This window comes from Passer domesticus, chromosome 18 (assembly GCF_036417665.1).
Source record: "Passer domesticus isolate bPasDom1 chromosome 18, bPasDom1.hap1, whole genome shotgun sequence".
Lineage (NCBI taxonomy): Eukaryota > Metazoa > Chordata > Aves > Passeriformes > Passeridae > Passer > Passer domesticus.
In genome coordinates, this window is record NC_087491.1 from 10,179,771 (window position 1) to 10,200,473 (window position 20,703).

Genomic DNA, 20,703 nt, shown 5'->3' on the forward strand with positions numbered 1-20,703 from the left:
GTGGGAAGTGCTGGTGACAGGATTTATCAAGTGGAACATCTGAGGGCTGCCAGGCTGGCTCCAAGACAGGGATTAGGGGTTTTGGAGGCTGAGCTTCATCCTGGAGCTGCACTGAACCCCTGCCCCTCTCCAGCCTCTGACTTTGGGGTTGTGGAGCCAGGGAGTTTGCCAGGATAAATCTCAGTGATTCCCAATAACTGGGAAGATTTTACATTGTCACTGTTCACCCTGGGCCTGTGTTCATCCAGTTGAAATGCAGGAGTTTCCAAAATCCAGCAGGATTTTCTCTTAGGGATGCTGAATCTCAGACTTTTGGGGTGATGCCCTAACCCGAGTCCAGTTAATGATCAGGGGGAGCCCTGAAGAATCCCAGGATTCAGGGAGCTGCTGCCAGTGCCAGATGAAGTCACTCTGATCCTCCTCTCCAGCTGCCTTTTTTTTTTTTATTTTTATTGAACCACAACGATTCCTGCGAGTTCCTGAAGTTGATGTCATTGGAAGTGATGTGACATTTTTTGCACGCATATAGAATAAGTGTTAAAAAATGCTCCAGAAAGAGCTTTTCCAGCCTTGTCTGGGAGCTGGCTGGGGAGTTGAGTTAAACTGGCTTTGATGGAACTTAATCCATAAAGCAAATGAGTCATCAGGCATAAATGGCTTTACCATAAATGTCAGGCAGATCCTTACTGGTCCTGACAGTTAGCACTTCCATCTGTCTGGTGGAGCAAATGAAACCCTCACAACTCACAGTCCTGTTCACAAATGTGCTGTCCTGCCTCTTCCTCTTCACCAGAAGTTTTAGGAATAAAAGCCAAAATGTGATTTATCCCTTTTTTTAAACACTGCCTCTCCTAATCTATAAAACTGTGGTTATTTGCAGGCAAAAAAAATTGACTTTTTATTCTCTACTTCAATTTTTTTTTTGTTAAACCAGCAAAACACAACTGAGCTCAGCCTCTGGATGCTACCAAGTGCTCCAGTCTCTGGAGAACTTCCTTGAGCCTTCTGCCCAACTCATTACCAGGCCAAAAAAGAACTTTACCCACTGTGTGGGTGGCTGGAGGACGCTGCTGGTGACTTCCACAAAGCAACACCAGAGTGTTTCCGTCTTGCTCCCTGCCTGAAATAACTCATTATTTGAAAACAAGTCTTTGATTTGGCTGGTCAGGCCTTTGAACCACTTTCTTGGTGCATTTTTCAGTTGTCTCTCTTGGAAAACCCTGTCCCACACAGAGCTGTGCGTGTGGATTAACGGGATCTTCGTCAGCGCTGCAAAAATCCAGCTGGGAAGGAGATTTTGGGGTGGTTTGTGACCAAAACAGGGAAACAAACGGACACTTGAGGGAGGAATGGGAGCAGGGCTGGCTCCCCTTTGCCGGGCAGGATCCCTGGATCCCTGGGCACAATTTATTAGCAGCAGCACACTCGAGAGGACACAAAAGGCTCCCGACCCTCCCAGCGCGCCTGGCTCTATTGAAAGTCGCCTTTTTAAACCCCAGAAATGGGGCTCTTGACAGCAGAGCTTTGTGCAGCTTTTGTGAGGTGCAGATAGTGGGGCTTTTTATTGCAGCCTAAATTAGCCCCTTTTATTGTTTGCTGCCGAGGGATGAGGTCAATTGACTGGGAATCTTGCTAACAAGGTTTTTACTCCTGGCTGCTTCTGACAAGTGTTAGCACGGGGTATCCCCCAGTGCTGGGTGCTGGCTGGGAATGAAACAAAGATGAATGGGCTGAGCTTTCCTCCTTCCCCCTCCCCTGAGCTGCTCAGCCTCTGTGCTGGGCCTTGGGTGCTGCCTGGGGTTCTCGGTTGTCCCAAATTCGGTTCTCCTGGATTTTGCATTGGTTCAGCCTTGGTTCTCCTGGACTTTGGTTTGATTCACCTCGATTTTTTATTAGCTCAGCCTTGGTTCTCCTAGATTTTGCTTTGGTTCAGCCTTGGTTCTACTGGATTTTTTATTGATTCAGCCTTGGTTCTCCTGCATTTTGCATTGGTTCATCCTTGGTTCTCCTGGGTTTTTTATTGATTCAGCCTTGGTTCTCCTCGATTTTTTATTGGTTCAGCCTTGGTTCTCCTGAATTTTGTATAGGTTCAGCCTTGGTTCTCCTTGATTTTTTATTGATTCAGCCTTAGTTCTCCTGAATTTTGTATTGATTCAGCCTTAGTTCTCCTGGATTTTGTATAGGTTCAGCCTTGGTTCTCCTCAATTTTTTATTGGTTCAGCCTTGGTTCTCCTGCATTTTGCACGCTGGAACAAGCCCAGGATGAGCTCTGGGCAGGGTGATTGAGTGGGTTTGAAAAGGAGAGGGGAAGCAGCAGCCTGTGGAGCGATGCTGGTGAAGCGTGGTGAGCTCTGACGGAGCCGTCTGATGCTTTTTCCTGGCGCTCCCCACGTCCCACATTTATTCAGTTACGCACTGATTTCCCCAAGTTCTTGACCCAGAATGAGCAGGAAGCTTCCCCTGCTCAGCCTCCCCCTCTCACCCAGCACAAACTGTGGGCCCCACACTGTCCTTTGGTGTGTTGAGGTTCAGTTTTCGGCTGTGCCTGCAGGGATTTGCAGGTGGTTTTTTCCATATTCTCCAAGGCTGAGGATGCCCAAGCTCCTGCAGGGAAGCAGGGTGGGATCAAGGTTTTTCCCCATGCATAGCTCAGGAGCTGCCATCAGCTGAGACTAAAAACAAACCCAGCTTTAGAAAATTCTCTTCTGCTTAACCTTTGGCACCGTGTTTAGCCAAGATGCCTTTCCTTGCTTTATCTGTTCCTTGAGGAAACGCAGTTCCAGCCCTGCTCACTTATGGGATGCAGCCTATCAGCTCTCCACGAGGTGTAAATCCAACCTTATCAGGGAGAAAAAGCTTTTTCAGCCTCTCCTGCCTCTTGGAGACAAGTCCCAGGTCTGCTTTGGGGCTGGTTTATTTCAGCTTATCCCAACAATGCCAGGCACTTCCCATCTTCCCATGGAAAACTGGGAGCTTTAAGCACCTGAGGGAGAGAAGGGCCCAAGTGGCTTAGCTGAGGTGTCAGGGAGGGCTGGCTGAGGTCCTGGGGGCAGAAATAGCAGCTGGAAGGGTTTTCACATCAGCCACAGATTTCCTTGGCCAGGTTGGGTATTCCCTGCTGGAGGGAATTCCAAAGGAACAGGTCTGGAGCTCTGGAGTGCCTTTGGAGACAGGGATGGTTTTATAATTTATGGCCTGAGTAACCCCATAACACTCCCAGTACCTCCAGCTCAGGGCTGGGGTGTCCTGGAGGTCCCACCATGGCCCAGCTCCCCCGTGGGTCCCATGGGCAGGTGGTGGCCAGGGCTGCTTGGAAAAAGGAAATGTTCTACAAGGCAAAAAAAAACTTGGAATATTTTCTTTCCCCAATAATCTAAGCCCAGTTTTGGTGGTTACATTGCAAAAGAAAAAGCTGGAATAGTAATGGCAGGACTGGATTTATATTAACAAAAATAAAAAAAAATTTAAAAAAAGGGAAAGGGAAGGAAAGATGTTTCTTGTTTTAAAAATGGAAAATTGAAACCCACTTTGCAGACATTTCTGTTAATTTTGTAAAGGTTATTCACTGGAAACAATGACTAATGAGCTTCAATGAATGCTCTTTGAAGGGTGACTCGGGTAGGTCTGAGAGGTGCCCAGATGTTCATGAGCTGCTGCAGGGAGGGAAGTGACAACCTGGGAATGGAGGAGGGAGCTCCAGGCAGCTCTGAGCTGCTCCTTCCCCTGTGGACCTCTGCCCAAAATGTGAACAGCATTCCCTTTTTTGGGGAGAAGTCAGTGGGACACATCCACGATCCAGCGACACCAAGGCAGATTTGGCCCAAAATGTCAAAAATATCCTTTTGCACAGGGCTGTTTGCCAGTCTGGCCAGGCTCCCTTTGGAGCTTCTGGTTCCTATTACTGCCCAAATCATCCTCCCAGTTTTGCTGTAACGCTCCTGCTTCTCCCCCTGATGCTTTAGCTATGTTTGTCTATTATTAAATAAGAATTTTTTTCCTTCCCCTAATTAAAGTATCAGCTCTAAACATCCAAGTAGTAAAGTCTTATGTAACTGTCTGCTGAATGAACTGGATTTTGGCATCGTGGTTGAGCAGCGTGGTGGCTCTTCAGGAAACTCAAGAGCAATTTCTGCTCTGACCTTCTGGCTGTGGCTGTGTCGGGCTTCAGGGAGCAGCTGCTCCATTAACCAGCCCTGGTGCCTAATGAGCTTCCTCTGCACCTGGTTTTTAGTATAAAAAAGCTTCCTTTTGGCTCTTTTCTGGGTTTATCAGATGCATTTCTAATCTCTCGCTGTGTCTGTTGTGGGTGGAGCATCGAGGTGAGTCAAGATGTAAAAAAAGGGGGTGATGTGAGACCAGCTGGTGGGGTGGGAGAAGCAGAGAAGTTTTGAGGCCAATAAGCAGCTTTTGGGACTGGCCAGGGTGACTCTGCAGCCCTGCACAGGACCAGGTGGTTATATTGCTGATTATATTGCTGATATATTATATTATATTGCTGATTTGGGGAGTACAAAGCCCTTTTGTTTTTATTTTTCCTGCACTTTGCTTGCTTGGGGCTGTCAGTGCTGTTGTACTGGGTGATTTATCTTTTGGGGAGGTGGATTTGGGGCTGGGGATGAAGCACAGTGGGTTCACACCTCGTGGAGCAGCCCAGGAGAAGCAGCTGCTCCCTGGACTTGGAGCTTTTCCTCTGGCTCATCTCAGGAGATGTGCCCATCTCAGGAAGGTGGCCCTGCCACGTGTCTTGCTTTCCATTTCTTTGTGTTTCTGGCTTTGTTTGCTGCCTCCACGAGCACCAGCCATCCCTGACCCTCTGTGCTCCCCTCCCTGCAGGGTGACATCCAGCAGCTCCTGATCGTGGCGGACCCGCGGGCAGCCCTGGAGTACTGTGAGCACTACAGCCCCGACTGTGACACCGCCATCCCCGACTCCCCCCAGTCCCAGGACCCCAACCAGGATGAATACGTGAGTCTGTGGGGATGGTTTGGGGTGTAATCACCAATATTTGGGTTTATTTCACCCTTGAAAACACGTGGTTCCGTCCTCCCTCTCAGCTTCCCCGCGACTCGTCTCCAAAGTCCAAGACAGAGATTGTTTTGAGGATTTGCAGGTTCTGGGTTTGGCTCTTGGGAGTTTCCCTTCTTTCTGAGCTCCTTCCATTTCCAGAGACGGAAAGGAACATCCTCTTGGAGCTCAGAAACACAGGAGAGACAACGTGAGCCAAGTGTGGGTTATTGATCTTCCCTGGCAGCTCCAGTCCTGTCCAGACCAGCACCTGTTTCTAAATTTCCAGTTATGCTGTTGGACTTGTAAAAGGATTAAACAGTCCTTTCTCAATATTCTGTGAAACAACAGGTGTTAAAGGAGGGAGAACCATTTTTCCCCTGGATTTGCTTTGAATCTCATTTTGGCAGAAATGCTCCCAAGTCATCCCTAGGAGCTGCTGTGCCCAATAATTTGTGTATGAAGGATTCACCCCAGGCCTTTTCCTTAAAAAAAAGGAAACACAATAAAAAAGGCTGGTGCAGGACGCATTTGTATGTTTGCTGCCCAATCAGAAATGTCTGGGTGTGGCTGAATTTAATGAGCATCAAATGAATTTTGCCCTTTTTAAGAGCTCTCAGCTCGCTACCGTTGCTGTCTGGCATCCTGAGCCACTCTCTTGGGCTGATTTGCTTTCAGCTGAGCCCAGACCTGCAGGGTCAGGGAATCCCCACGAACCAGTAATGCCATCAGCCCTGCCAGTTTATCTTTGGGATTAAATTAATCCAGCACCTAAGCAGGGCTTTGGGATGCTCACGGTGAGGCGCAGCCCCAGGGAAGCGCCGCGACCGCTCCGCCAGCGCTTCTGGAGAAACAATAAATAAGACAAATAAAACAGCACTTTGGTGGAAATCTGTGGCAGCAGGAAAATAAAACTCCTCTTTTGGAGCCAGCAGTCCAACAAGAGCTGGCTTGTCCCAGGGCTGTGTTGCTCCATGTAGGAATAACTCCTCCACGCTCCGGCGGCCGCTGCCAGGGAGAGCTGGGCTGGCGAGGAGCGGGGCCGTGCCCGCCTGGAACCAGCCTTTGTTTGGGTTTCTTGCTGAAGACTTGGATGCTTTGTTTGGGTTTCTTGCTGAAGGATGACTGACGCCTTGTGGGAAAGGTTGCAAGGATCTGCTTCTCCAAGGCCTGCAGGCCTGGGGTGGCTGGGCAGTCACAGGGATGCTCTGAGGGCAGAAACGGTTCCGGAGCAGCCGTGGGGTGTGAGGGCTCTCTGCCCCTCTCTCAGAGGGTCAGGTGTGGCAGATCTGGGAGGTTTCAGCAATCCAGGGTTAAAAAAATATCATAGAGTCACTGGTTTGGGTTGGAGGGATCTTAAAACCTATCAGATTCCAACCCTTGCCAGGGCAGGGTCGCATTCCGCGATCCCAGGTTGCTCCACATCCTGTCATGGAGCAGTCCCAGCTGCTCTGGGTGACCCATTCCAAGGGTTCCCCACCTTCCCAGGGAGGAATTTCTCCCAAATATCCCATCTAAACTTGCAGTGTGGAGCTGTGATGTCCAAAGGAGCTGGCAGGGACACGCTGGGTGCTCCCCCCTCATTTCCTGCTTCTCCTCCTCTCCTTGCAGTACACGGACGGGGAGGGAGAAGGTGACACTTACTACTACGAGTACCCCTACTACGAGGACGTGGATGAAGCTGTCAAACCAGAAGCCCCCACCACCAAACCCAGCCCTCCTGAGGTGGCTGCTGGAGAGAAACCCGAAACCAAGGAGGTACCGAGGCGGGTCCTGGCAGGGGTGTAGGTGCCGAGCTTTTGGAAAAGGGGAGGATGACGCAGAATGATTTTGTTCCTCTGATCGTGGTGTTTTATTTCCCACGTGTGACAGGATTATCCAGCTCCCACAGCACCCCCTGAGAGAGGGAACCCCGGGAAGCAGCCCAAGGAGGACGGAGCAGTGGAAGATCCCCTGGTTGATGAGTACAACTACGAGACCATCAACGAGGAGTATTTTACCCCCATGCCCTATGAAGATATCAACTACAACGAGGAAATCGATCCCCAGGGTGGCCTCACTGAAAATGCAGTGGAAGCTGAACTCCCCACGAGCACTGTCGTCACCTACAATGAGACTGATGTAATTTTAATTCATTAATTTTAATTTTTTTTTCAATTAATTCTGCTGTTTCATAGCCCTGGAAGCAAAGGAGACAGGAGCAGCCAGCTGGTAAATCCATAAGTGGTGCAGGCAGCTGCAGGGAGAGGAAGTTTCTTGGAAAATGTTTTCACTCCAGATTTTTCAGGGTGGGGAACGCAGATATTTAGAATTTAGTTAAGGATTATTCCCCTGGAAAAAGCTGCTCATATTGACATCTGCATTTCCTCGGGTGAAGTGGTTGTCTGACAAAAAGAGAAATGAGGGTTGCTGTTAAAATCTCAGTAAAAGCCTTTTATCCCAAAGTTATTAATATAAATCCTTAAAATGTTTATTTGCTGGAGAACATCAATATTTTTCATTTTGCCATTTCCACTGAAAAGCATTTTTATGTTTTTCAGTTTGTCTTTTTTTTTAAGAAAAAACCATTTCAACACTGGGACAAAGCCTTGATTCCAAAACTGCTGCATCCACCTGGTGTGAACTCCTTTATTCTGTGCATGGATCTGCTCAGAGCTGGGATCAGCCCAGACCCCACAGCTTTTTCTGCTGGAATATTGAACTTTCATCTCCCCACACTTCAATATCCTCCAGCTGAAATGCTGCACTCAAGACTCTCCTGTGCTTAAGACTTGCCCAGTTCTTACTTATTATTTGATGCTGAAATAGCGTAATGAATGTTGGTGAGACTGAGATGAATTTTTTGGGGAGCTGGATGCTGTGGAGGACATGGAGCAAGGAAATAATGACAAAAAATGGGCAAAATGGGCAAATTCTTCATTATCCAGGAGCAGCAGCAAGGGAATTGTGGGATAACATGGAATTGTTCTCTGAGCAACCTGCTCTAGTGGAAGATGTCCCTGCCCATGCCCAAACTCATCCAGTTTTAAAGTCCTTCCAGCCCACAGAATTCCACGTTTCTGTAATGCTTCCAAATCCCGTCCTCATTCCCAGGAAGAGCTTAGGGGTGCTTCCTCCAATGGAGAATCATTTGTTGTGGGGCTGTCACAATTCAAGGCTGGCAAAAGAGACAGCAGAAGTTGGCCAGGATCCCTGGAGGTGGAAATTTGAGGGAAAAGGTGTCAGGGAAAGGGTCCAAGCAAAGATCTGAGCAGCTGGAGCGAGACAGGTGCAGATCCAAGGGCAGGGGGAGATCCAGTCCAGCCAAAATGGGGTGGAGGAGGTTGGAGAGCCCAAAATGATGCACAGGGAGAAAAGGAAAAGGCTCCAGGAATTGAGGGAGACAACGTGAAGGAACCCATGGATGGGAAGGTTTTCCATTTCCTGACCAAGAGCCAGAAATCTTTGGCCAAGCTTGGACTTTCTAAGAGAGAGGAATTAAAGATTGGATAGAGGGGCCTTAAATAAAAAAAAAAGTAGAAGGAGAAGGAAGAGGCTTCAAGGGCCACTTTAGTTGTTAAGCAAAGGAAATAGAGGAGGAAAGCTCAGGCAGGGAACTGACCACTTATTCCAAATATCGTCTTTCCATGCAAATAGACCTGAGGACCTCAATTAAAATATCAAACCAGACATTTTTGATATTCATTTCATGCAATTTGCTGTTATCTCCAAACCCTTAGAGGCAGATGAGAATTTTTTAGATTAGAGTTTTAAGGTTTCAAAGTGCCAAACCAGGTGAAATATTTCAGCCAGGATAAAAGGGGGAGTGTGATAGTAACAGATCCATTTGAACCAGCCCAAAGGAAAAACAATCCTGACTTTTCCAAGTTTTCTAATTAAATAATTGCCAAACTATAATTTCTGCCAAGGCCAGTTGCTGTTTGCAGAGGTAAGAGAAGGTGGGGTGGTGATTACCTTAGTCCTAGGCTTAATCTTAGTTTAAAACCTCCTGAGTTTAGACCCAGATGTTCATGTTTACGAGTTCTGAGCAGTTTTGGCAGAGAAAGAAGTCTGGAAGTTGTGATGACACTGAAGTGACTTTGAATTCGTAGTAGTCAGGAGCTATTTCTCTAGGAAGCACTGGAAATAATTCAATTTCTGGACTATTTTGGTCATTACCTGGATAGGAAAGAAACCAAATAAATCTCAGCAGCACATGTTGTTCCTTGCAGGGCTGCTCAGAGCGAGGGGTGCCAAAGGCCTGTGCCTGCCAGGCTGCTGGGAGCACGGGGATATGGAGAGCAGCAAGGAAACTCTGAGCCTTGTCTGGATGTCCTTGCTGTGCTCCGTGGCATCTGAAAGGATTCTGAGAGGATTCAGGGATTGAGACATCAGATTTGTAACAACTTGTGCTCCTTGGATGAGCCCAGGAGCAGATTGGATCCCAGACTAAACAAACAGGAGGCTTTCACAGAAGTGAACTTGGGTTTTTCCACATTTCCTGCTGTAATTGGACACTGACAGTGACACATCGTGGGTTTGGTGTGCATCTGAAATCTGGGAGCGGATGTGGGACTCCTTGGCCTTGATAATCCAGGGTCTCCAGCACCAGGGCTGTGAGGGATGAGGAGGATTTGGAGCTTGAAACTTCCATTACCTCCTTCTTCAGGCATTTGCAGTTTGCAGGATCCTCCTGACACGAGCTTTGTGCTGTGTTGTGTTTTCCTCACTCCAACTTTTCTACTCTCAGTGTTTTACTGGGGATCAGTGAAGAAATCCCAGGGAAAGCCAGAGTGTGTATTTGACATGAAGCTTCTCCCATCTGTCTTCCTGCTGTTGGAGAAGTCACTGGAGACTTAAAAATTCCAGAATTTAACTTCTCCACAGATCTTCTCCCTTGTCACTGTTATTATAAAGCATCCTCATTTTACAAAATTCTAACAACATATTAATATTCCAGCATGTCCAGCTAGGAGAGAACTCCAGCCCTGACCCGTTGCTGCTCTTTCCTCTCCAGGCTGCTCAAGGAGGGGATGACCTGGATAAAGATTTCACTGAGGAAACCATAAAGGAATATGATGGGAATTATTATGACAATTATTACGACCGGACGGCCTCTCCCGACATCGGCCCCGGCATGCCAGCCAACCAGGACACCATCTACGAAGGGGTGAGAGGCTTTCTGCTCCATCCTGCAAAATTCTGCTTCAAAATGTTGGTCCTTCCATAACTTAGAGCAGAATCAGTGCAGGATTCACCCACCTGCAGCTTGTATATAAACAAGGAGGAGCTGCCTTGGGTCTTTCCTGCAGGAATCTCAAGCAGGATTGTGCCAGGATCTCCAGTTCCTGCTGGGATTGGTGATGATGATGATGGTGATGATGATGATGATGATGGCAATGTCCTCTCTGACTGTGTGGCTTTGTGTTTCCCTGTGTCCCACAGATCGGTGGCCCCCGGGGTGAGAAGGGGCAGAAGGGGGAACCTGCCATCATTGAGCCGGTAAGGAGTGCCTGAGTTGGGGGTTTTGTTGGTTTTATCCCACAAGGAAAAAGGCACAGAGAATTTGTTTTCAGTGGGGCAGCTGGGAGGAAAACTTCCCATGAAAGAATTCCCTGTTCATTCAATCTAAACCACTGTAATTATATAATTTTTTAAGCTTCACGGAGTGACCTAAATCATGAAGGAAGTGCAAGAATTCCCATGAAATCTCTCATTTAGCAAAATAAAACCTGGGGCTGAAGCGTTAGGCAGGGGGCAGCTCTCATCCCTCAGGAGTTTGGGAGCATCCAGGTCGTGTCCTGCCCTGAAATCCCAGCCTGGGGCTGGCTTAAATTGGGCCACCAATGGGAATAATTGTATCCCTGTGGCAATAAAAGAGATATAAAATAAATCCCTGCACAAAGCTGTGGAGAGGTTTGCTCCTGCACCAGCTCCACAGTCCCACCGGCTTTTCCTTTGTGGAACCCTCTTCCTTTGTGTTTCTGGCCTGATTTTGAGGTTGATTTTCCTTCTAAAGAACAATTCCAAGCCGTGTGTGCATTCTGCAAAAGCTGTGGGTGCCCAGCCCAGCACCCCGAGGTGGGGAAGGAGCCTCGTGGTGGGGCTGGCTCAGGGGTTCCTGTGAGCAGAACAAGAGACTCTTGGTTAATCCCCATTTTTCCCCTCTCTGTGTGCCAGGATGCCCGGGTACCCCATTCCTGCTCCTCCCAGGCTGGAATTGGGGATCAGCTCCTCGCACCCACCTGCCCCAGCCCGGTCCCCAGGGCTGAGCCCCTGCTGCCTGCACACCCTCAGCAGCTCAATTAACCTCCTTTTCCCTGGCAGAGGGCCAGCACAGCACCCAGCCCTGCAGCAGCACTTCCCACCATCCTGAAGCCGTTCTTTCCCTTTTTATTTTTCCTCCTTTTCCTCTTTCACCTGAAATTTCTGCAGGTGCTGGGGAGGGGAGCCATGCAGAAGTCAGGGTGCAGTAGCGTGGTTTCAAAACTCCAGTTGAGTCCCTTGTAAAAACATTTGTGACCTTTCCTTCCTTCTCTTCCTTTCTGGGTCTCTCACTCTGCAAACAAAAGGAGGAGCCAGCAATTTCCTTATCAGAGGGGCAGGAGGGGAAGGGGGGCAGCCAGACCCCACAAAGATGATGGCAGAAACCCAGCCTGAAAAGCTACAAAGCGAACAAAATAGTTAAGTTTAATCATCCAGAAAGAATTTGGCCGCCTTTGCTATTTCAAAACACTGCAGCATGGATGGCTTTTGCCAGAAAGTAAACAAGACCAAATGCTGCCTTGTGCCTCTCCGTGCAGCTCCTCTTGAGCAGGGAAATTCAGATTTGCTGCGCTCTTTAGCTCTTTTTTTTCCCAGTTTTTGATGGGAGCTGCAGGAGAAGGGAAATAAAACCCAAGCACAAAGTTGGATTCTGCTGGATTTTTACTCCTTCCCTTTCAAACCCCGCTGTCCTTCAATCCTTGCTCTGTGCTGACACTTGCTGGAGGCAGCAGGGCAGGGCAGGGGCAGGAGGGATGGAGAGGAGGGATGCAGGGATCCCAAATATCCCAGCTGTGGGGTCATCAGGCCTCTGGCACCTCCTCAGAGCCCTCTGTCCTTTTGGGGGGACCCCAGTGCTCCCCTTTAGAGAGGGTTTGCTCAGCACGTCTGAACTGCAACAGGATTTTGGGCTGATTTTGGGATGTTGGCTTCACTTGTGGGTGGTGTCTGAAGTGGAACCCTTGCCCTGTTTTCCCCTGGGACAATCCCAAATCCACGGTTGGCTTGTCCCCCTCAGTGGGATCACCCCACTGCTGCTGTCCCTAAAACCCTGCCACGTTTCCATGGCTCCCATTGGTGAACAATCCATGGAAACATGGGAAGTTTCCTGCCAAGGAGAATCTCCAGATGTCCCCAAGGCCCCAGCTCGACATAAACCAGCAGATAAATATGGGAAGGTGCCAAGGATGTTTGCATCCCAAATGGGCCAATTATCCCTGACCCTTCCCCCTGGGGAGGAGCGTCCTGGGGAGCAGAGCCTTGGTGCTGTGTGTGCTCACAGCAGCACCCCAAAATCCTCCTGTGTGGGCTGGGATTCTCTGCACTCTGATTAATTTCTGCTTCAGAACCTGTCACACCAGAGTGTGCCATCACTGGTCTCCAAAAAGGATGGATTTTGGGGTGCCCATGTGCTGGGATCTCAACAAGGATGAGGTTTGGGTTGTTCATATGGTGAGAAGTCAACAAGGATGGGTTTTGGGGTGTTCATATGCTGGGATCTCAAGGAGGATGGATTCTGGGGTGTCCATGTGCTGGGATCTCAACAAGGATGGGTTTTGGGGTGTCCATATGCTGAGATCTCAAGAAGATCCATCCAAAATCCATAATTTTGGAGTGTCTGTATGCTGGGATGCATTCTGGGGTGTCCCTGTGCTGGGATCTCAAGAAGATCCATCCAAAATCCATCATTTGGGGTGTCTGTATGCTGGGATGGATTCTGGGGTGTCCATGTGCTGGGATCTCAAGAAGATTGACACAAAATCCATCATTTTGGGGTGTCCCTGTGCTGGGATCTCAAGAAGATCCATCCAAAATCCATCATTTTGGGGTGTCCCCGTGCTGGGATCTCTGGGGTTTCCCTGCACCCTGGAGGACAGGCGTGTGGAATTCACCCCTAATTCCCACCCAGTGAAATCTTTCCGTGGCTGAAGCTGCAATGAACATAACCATGACCTGAATTCCTCCCTAGTCAGGAGCTGCAGAGCCTCTCCTGTGGTGGCAGCAGCAAATTTCCCCTCTCACATCCAGCTGCAGTGGGAGCCAGATCCTCTCTGAGATTTGGAATGTCGTGGTAATGAATGTGGGCACCAGGAAAGGCAGAGAACAGAGCTGCCCACTCATTTTTTGGTGCAGAACCCCTGATGGAAGCAGGGCTGGGTCATGGCAGGCTGCTTTAGGTTATTTTTTGCTGCTCTGGGTTTAGGGAATGTGGTTTTTTTGGGGCAGGAATGCCTGGATTTTCCTGCAGACATTTCAGATTCGTTCAGCTCGGTTGGAGTGGGGTCAGCTGAGGCTTTTGGCACCAGAGCCTGAGAAGAGTTTAGGGTGACCCCAAAGCAGCTCCTGCATGGAGCCAACTGCTCATCCACAGATTTTTATGAGTTCATCCCTTAGGAAAAATGTCCTGTTAGCCACAGGTGAGCTGGGGATTGCTGACCACCTGAGCTGCTTTATCCCTGATCCAGACAAAAGGAACAGAGCTCTTCCCAAACCATTACCCTGATCCTTCTGGGAAGCATTTTCCAGGTGGATTGGGAGGTTTCTTTCCTGCTTCTTGCATACTCATGAGGGAAAAAAAAAAACAAACCCAAACCTTAATTTTCCTGAGTGCATGATAGATGTGATCTGAAGTGATGACAAAATATTTAGATTGAAGAGGTTGGAGTAACAATATCCCAGAATTTTTCCCACACAGTGATTTCCTACGTTCACAGAGGAAATCACAGCGTGCAGTCTGCTGGAAAAAAATCACTTAAAAACCACCTTGCAACTTGATTGCTAACTTCTTGTTGAGCTCTTTAGGGCTAGGAACAGCTTTTTCCTCAAGCTCCAGCACCTGGAGCAAGTCCAGGATTTGCTTTTCCCTGGCTCTGAGCAAAGGGAGAAGGGGAAGGTGATGCTGGGGAAGGTGATGCTGTGCTGGGGCTGATGCTGCGAGCAAGGGCTGGCCTGTGGGATTTAAATACACATTATTTGGCTTTTCCATGATCCTCTGCACCTCTGGGAGAAGTCATCCAGAGGGAGTGCAAACCCCCCAGCTCTGGGATGTCTCCATGCAGCAGCAAGAGCTGAAATATTTAATAACAGATCTTGCACTGGGCATTTCCCTGTGGACAAAATGACTTTGAGCATGTGTCTAATCCCTTTTTTTCCTTCCTCTTGCTCAGGGAATGCTGGTGGAAGGCCCCCCTGGTCCCGAAGGCCCAGCAGTAAGTGGCATTTTCCCCCTGTCCCCGGGCTCTGTTGCTCCCATCTGCCACACACGTGCACGGGGAGAGCTTTGGGGTGGATTTTGTGGTGCAAAAATAAACAGAGAGCTCGAAAGCTTTTCCTGCTGCTTGTAGAAATCTGCTACAAATAATAACACAGTTTCGTGGCTAAGGTTTTTTCCCCCCCCCCTTTTCTCTTCCAGGGCCTTCCAGGACCTCCAGGACCAACTGGACCCGTGGGGTTGATGGGAGACCCAGGGGAGAGGGTGAGTGGTTTTCTCCTCTTTGCTGGAGTTTTGGCTGGGTTGGTGTGGGCAGAATGGGGCTGTGGGCTATCCCTGGAGCCTTAAAATCCTATTAAAATCCTGTTAAAATCCTGTTAAAATCCCGTTCATCCTGTGGGAGCAGCTCCCAGAGGAGTTCTGGTGGGATGCAGATTCCTGAGGTGCTGGGCATTCCCATGGCACTGTCCCCAGCTTGGGCACTGTGTTTGTTTTAGGTCAGGCTCTTTGTTGCCTCCTTGGTCCCCGGGGCTTGGCTGGAGCCCTGTGGCTGCTGCACTGCCCCTTTTCCCCTGGAGCAGTGCTGGGAACACCCTCCCCTGCTTTGCACTGCTGCTGTATTTACTGATGGAGCAGAAATCACATTTCTGGTGCCTGGGACATGATTGAGGACGAGGAGCCCTGCCTGTGCTCCATCGATCTCTGCCTGCCAGCACAGAATCAATCCAGGCTCAGCCCTGGGGGCTCCTAGGCCTGGCTTAACCCTTGTGGCACTGCACTGCTGCCCGGCACAGGGAGCTCTGCAGCTGGATTCGCAGAGGGTGGGTGAGCTGGGCGTGCTTTGTGTCTCTCAGTGGTCCAGGGTGAGCCCCAAAAATCCTTATTTGCCTTCTGAGTATTTCCAGTGTGCTTTTTTATCTTGTGGCCTCACCCCTTTATTGGTTTGCATCTCTCAGTTGTCCAGGGCAAGCTCTAAAAATCCTCATTTGGCTTCTGAATATTTCCAGGGTGCTGTTTCTCCCTTTCATCCCTGTCTTGCTTGTCTCCATGGTGTGATGCCCAGCTCTCCCTTCTCCTCCTGCATTCCTGGCAGGCTGGATGCTGGCCCTGGGGACAGGGACACTCCTTCTGTCACCTGTCCAGGCAGATGCAGATATTTGCTGGCCAAGCTCCTGTGGAGCAGCCCTGCAAAGCCCAGCAGCAGCACTGTGTCCCCAGCGAGAGGAATCATTTGCATTCCAGCACAGGCTGCTCCTGCCAGTGTCCAGAACAGAGTGTAACCCAGCACAGGGTGCAGACAGAGTGATGAACTCGCAGGAGCTGCAACTGTATTAAAACCCTCCTTTTCAATTAGAGCAGCTCCTCGTTTAATCTGTTTATTATTAACCCTGAGAGTGGAGCTCATGAATTTACATGACCCTTCCCTGTGTACAGTGAGAAGCATTCCCTCTGCCTACATCTGATAAAGAGATTTTTTTTGATCTCCTGTCAGGCAGGTGCAATGAATTAATAGCCCAACAATAGTCAGCTCTCTTAATATTGGCCAACACTCATTTAGCTCTGGTTTATTCATTGTAAAAAAAGAAAGAGCTTTGTTTATTTAAAGCATCTTTCCACGATCAGGAGGCACAGAGGAGTTTGTGTCAGCAGCAGAGCTGAGGAGCAGCCTGGCAGTGGGAGGTTCCAGAGGGCTCAGGATGCTTTGGGATGACTTAGGCAGCTTTCCTGGAGCAGTGGGAAGAAGGAAATATGGCACTGAGGAGAGCAGAGAGCTGTTCCATGGGGGCTCCAGGCTGGGAGGAAGGAAGTGGGAAAATGTGTTGTTTTGAAGGGGGTGAGCTGCAGCATTAGAGCAAACTGCAGCTCCCTCACCCACCCCGGGGCTTGTTTGGAAATTTGGGTGTCTGGGTGCTCTGGGGGGGCAGCACAGCTCGGGGGAAGGCTCATCACAAAATATCTTCACCTTCCAAAACCATCAGTCGTTGAATCCCAAGGGAAATACTCCCCTGAGCACAGCTCTGCCCCTCAGAAATGCAGCAGCATCCCTAAAAATCCTGGTTTGGCTTCTGAGTGCTTCCAGCCACTCCCTTAAGTAGGAGACCCCCAAAACTGCAAGAAACATCTCCTGTTGTGTAATTTTCTGACCAGGGCTGAGAAATAAGCAGGGAGAGGGAGACACTTGGTGAACGCTGAGGCTCAGCACCGTGGGTCCCACACAAACACCCCCAGGTTCCAGCTGAGCCATTCCATGGCAATGCCACCCCAGGCTTTGCTCTCAGCGTGGCATTTCAGAGCACTGCAAAAAATGCAAGCTGAAGTCCCCATCCATCCCTGGCTGCTGTATATCAGCAAATCCCCATTTCCATAAGGAGAGCCACACAGATTTACACCCAGAGCCTGGCAGGCTGCATTTCTTCCAGGCATTCATGAATTTAAATTTCCAAAGTGCTTTATGGGTTTGATTTTCCTGTGTTTCACTGCCCACCCCCCCACCCTCTGCTGGTCCGTTCCACCAGGAAAAGACCTCCCACACCCAGCCTGAAACAAAAAGAGGCATTTATGGATAAAAGCACTGCATCAACACTTGTCAGGAGAGATAAACAAGCTCAGCCCTGCTCCATCATGGGCAGGGCTGGAATTATAGGAGGAGAGGGAGAGAAAAGAAAGTTTATCATCTAAAACAAGCCTGGCCTAAATTATTTGTGCCATTTTTCTGCTGATCCAGCCCCAGGAGCAGCGTTGTTATTCCAGGCTGGTCGTGGTGCCTTGTCCTTGTGGGGTGGGGACAGGGCCAGCCCAGCTGGGGACACCCCAGCCCTGGCCAGGCTGGGCAGCTCCTCACGCCCACCAGGGCTGGGCTCTGATTTCTGCTGGAAACTTCAGCCTGAGTGCTTTGGGTTGGTTTTTTTGGGTTTTATTTAGGGGAGGGAATGAGGGAATCATGAAGTTGGACATGGAAGAAGAGGGAGCAGAGGGATGTGAGGTGGGGAGATCTTGCTGCAAGGATAAAGCACCAAATCCTTTGGTTTGGTGGTCTGTTGGGTTGTTTTACTAAATATTCAGATTTTTAGGCACTTTGTTGCCCATTTGTCTTTCTCACCTTTATCCACCTCCCTTGTGGGGTGACCTTAGGACTTCATGGCTTTTTGATGTCCCTGTGCCTGAGATTTGTGGCAGGATTTTGTATCTACATTTTTTTCTGGGGTCTGAACAGGTTGCAGGCACGTTGAGGAGAGCGAGAACTACAGAAATGTTCATTGCTTGCCCTTCCAAGAGAGTCAGCTCCCTATAAATTGATTTATTGTTGATATTTCCTAACTAAAGGAGTTGCCAAGTCCTCAATCCTGACCCGCTGGCCACAAAAGGAGACTGGGGCTTTTCTTGGCCTGGCTGGGATGTGGTCAAATCCCTGTTGCCTTAAATTGCTGTGAAAATTGAAATTAGCCCCAGACATTTCTGTCACCCTCATTTGCATGTGTGATCAGTGGAATGAGGAGGACATCTGGGTTAACCTCAACTTTTTGCCAGGGAAATTGGCTGGTTTTGATTTTTTATGGCTTCATCAATAGATCCTTGACTGCCCACTCATTGCTTTAGTGCCAATTAAAGATTCTCCACTGGAGATCCATGGATTTGGGCTGATTTACAGCCCCTGACAGGACCACTCCACTGGAGGGGGAAGGAACCTCAAAGGACTAAAATAATTTTTTAAAAAAGGAGAGAAAAATAAAATTACCCAGCTGATGGAACACATGCAGGAACAAATTTATCTCCCTCCATTTCTCCCTCACTGAGTTAGGAAGTTTCATCTATTTTTGGGGGGGGTTTTTAATAGGTTTTAACAGATTCAACCCTAAACACTGATTCTGTTAACTTGGAGCATGGCAGGGGCTTGGATTGCTCCAAAACTGCACGAGGCAGACCCTGGAAATAGCAGGGGCAGGATGGGAGAGGAGGGAATTAAGAAAATTGAAGAAAAATTGGGATTCCCACCAACTCAATCCCTGTCATGACAATATTGTGACATAACCACAGCTGTTGGACAGAACCAAAATGATATTTTAGAAGTTTATTTTAATTTCTTCCTCTTTCAGGGCCCGCCTGGACGCCCAGGTCTCCCAGGAGCAGATGGATTGCCAGGACCACCAGGGACAATGCTTATGCTGCCTGTGAGTACAAACAGAACAAAAAAAAGGATTAAAATGAGTCAGATTTCTCGGTTTTGCTGCTGTTTAGTGCCCCTTCCTGCAGAAATCTCCCATCTCCTTTACCCCAAGGACATGTTTTCCTTGAGAGAAAAGATGGATCTGGATGGTTCCCATTGTAAATTGGCTTTTTTCAAAGCACTGCAGCTCCTTCACTAGTCAAAAGCAAGTCAAAAATTTCCAGAAGTGATGGATAATGACAAAAATCATGGGATATCCCAAGGTGGAAGGGACCCACAAGGATTATTGAGTCCAGCTCCTGGCTCTGCCCAGGACAAGGCCAGAAATCCCACCCTGTGCCTGAGAGCATTGTCCCAACATTTCTTGAATTCTGAAGGAGATGCAGAGTTTCCTGGACAGAGAGAGATAAAACCATGCAGAAACAACTGAAGACACCTCCAAGAGCCAAATTTCCAGGCAGAACCACTCAGGAACCTCTAACAGCTCCTCAAAGTGCCAAATTTTCAATCACCTGAATGAATCCACCTCTTTTAATGACCAGTGGTCACTTTGTGTGATTCTCCTCCTCCTCCACAAAGCCAGCAATTCCCAAATCAGCCTTGTTGGCCCCGGGACACTAAAGAAATGGTTTTGTTTTTTTTTTTTTATATGAGGCAACCATCTGCTGGAAATGAGCACTGGGGTAGCAGAGGGAAGGAGTTTTTAGGGAAAAGCCTCAGCTCATTGTCCAGCCTGGGGAGGTTTTCCTGGGCCAGGAGCTGCACGTGGAGCTTTGCTGGCCACCACACCACGGTTGTTGGCCACTCCAGGAGCCAGCCGTGGGCTTGGGAACTGAATTTCTTCACATTTCCCTGCCAGGCTGGTGTGGTCACACACCTAAAGGCAGCTGAGGTGAAACAGAGGTGACAGAGCTGTCCAAGGAGGTTCTGCCACCAGAGTGTCCTCCTTGTAAACTCTGCCAGCTAAGGCAGGAGCAGGCCAAGGAAAGGGGGGTGGAAGGAAACATTAAACTCCTTCTGTTTCAAAGTTGGGGAAATAAAACATCAATATTTGGGGCAGTTTTGAGTGCTGAAGGCTCCTGGCTTGAACAGCAGCCCAAACTGTGGGGTTTGGACAGTGCCACGCTCCAGCAGCTCAGCTTTGTCCAGAGCTGCACAAATAACCTGAGACCACCCCTGGGCACCAGGGAATGGCAGTCTGGGAGAACAGGGAATGGCAGCCCTGGGCACCAGGGAATGGCAGTCTGGGAGAGCAGGGAATGCCACCCCTGGGAGAGCAGGGATGCCATTCTGGGAGAGCAGGGAATGCCACCCCTGGCACCAGGGAATGCCAGCCCTGGGAGAGCCTCTGTGGGTGCTGGATGTGGTGTGGGAAGTCCCTGAGGCCACAATCCCCCTCACTGTCACCACCCCGAGCTGGCAATCGCTCTCTTGGTGGCCCTGAGCCGGTGACCAAAGGCCACTGGGGTTACTGGGGTTACTGGGGTTACTGGGGTTACTGGGAGGGCTGGGGTGGGCTCGGGGCTGGGCAGAGCTGCTCAGGCTCAGGCTGGGGGGGCTGCAGGGACAGAGTTGTGACCTGCTTTGTCACCTTGCTCCCACCAGTTCCGCTTCAGCGGCGGAGGCGACGCGGGCTCCAAAGGACCCATGGTGTCAGCCCAGGAGGCACAAGCCCAGGCCATCCTGCAGCAGGCCAGGGTGAGTGTGCCAGCTGGGACAGCCTGCCACGGCCCCCAGCAGCCACCTGCACAAGCAGAATAAACCTCTCACATCCCTGTGACCACACTCATCCTCAGCGCTGCTGGTGGAACCACGGGATTGCAGCGGCATGGTTTGGGTTTTTATTTTAAAAAATAATCTTTCCACCCAGCTGATGGAAAGATGGGTTTAATTTCTTGCAGACCCGCTGGTTTCGGTGTATTTGTGTTTTGAGGGTCCCTATGAGCAGCTGGGGGGTTGTGCTCAAAGCATTTCCTTATTTCTGTATGGTTTTCCCCCCAGTAAACCCTAATAATGAAACTTATGTCACAGACAGAAGCTGCTCCCAGCTCCCAGAATCTCAACAGGCAGATTTGTAATT

The 20,703-nt window shown here is 49.4% G+C and overlaps 1 protein-coding gene across 1 annotated transcript in view; it reads left to right on the plus strand.

Annotated features, from left to right (window-relative positions):
• The window catches only part of COL5A1 (collagen type V alpha 1 chain), a 126,997-nt gene that overhangs the window by 53,433 nt on the left and 52,861 nt on the right, over positions 1 to 20,703 (plus strand). The window contains 9 exon segments of the mRNA XM_064394141.1: positions 4,834 to 4,965; positions 6,616 to 6,762; positions 6,877 to 7,125; positions 10,001 to 10,153; positions 10,429 to 10,485; positions 14,415 to 14,456; positions 14,660 to 14,722; positions 18,553 to 18,627; positions 20,229 to 20,321. Of these exon segments, the coding sequence (XP_064250211.1) occupies positions 4,834 to 4,965; positions 6,616 to 6,762; positions 6,877 to 7,125; positions 10,001 to 10,153; positions 10,429 to 10,485; positions 14,415 to 14,456; positions 14,660 to 14,722; positions 18,553 to 18,627; positions 20,229 to 20,321 (1,011 nt within the window).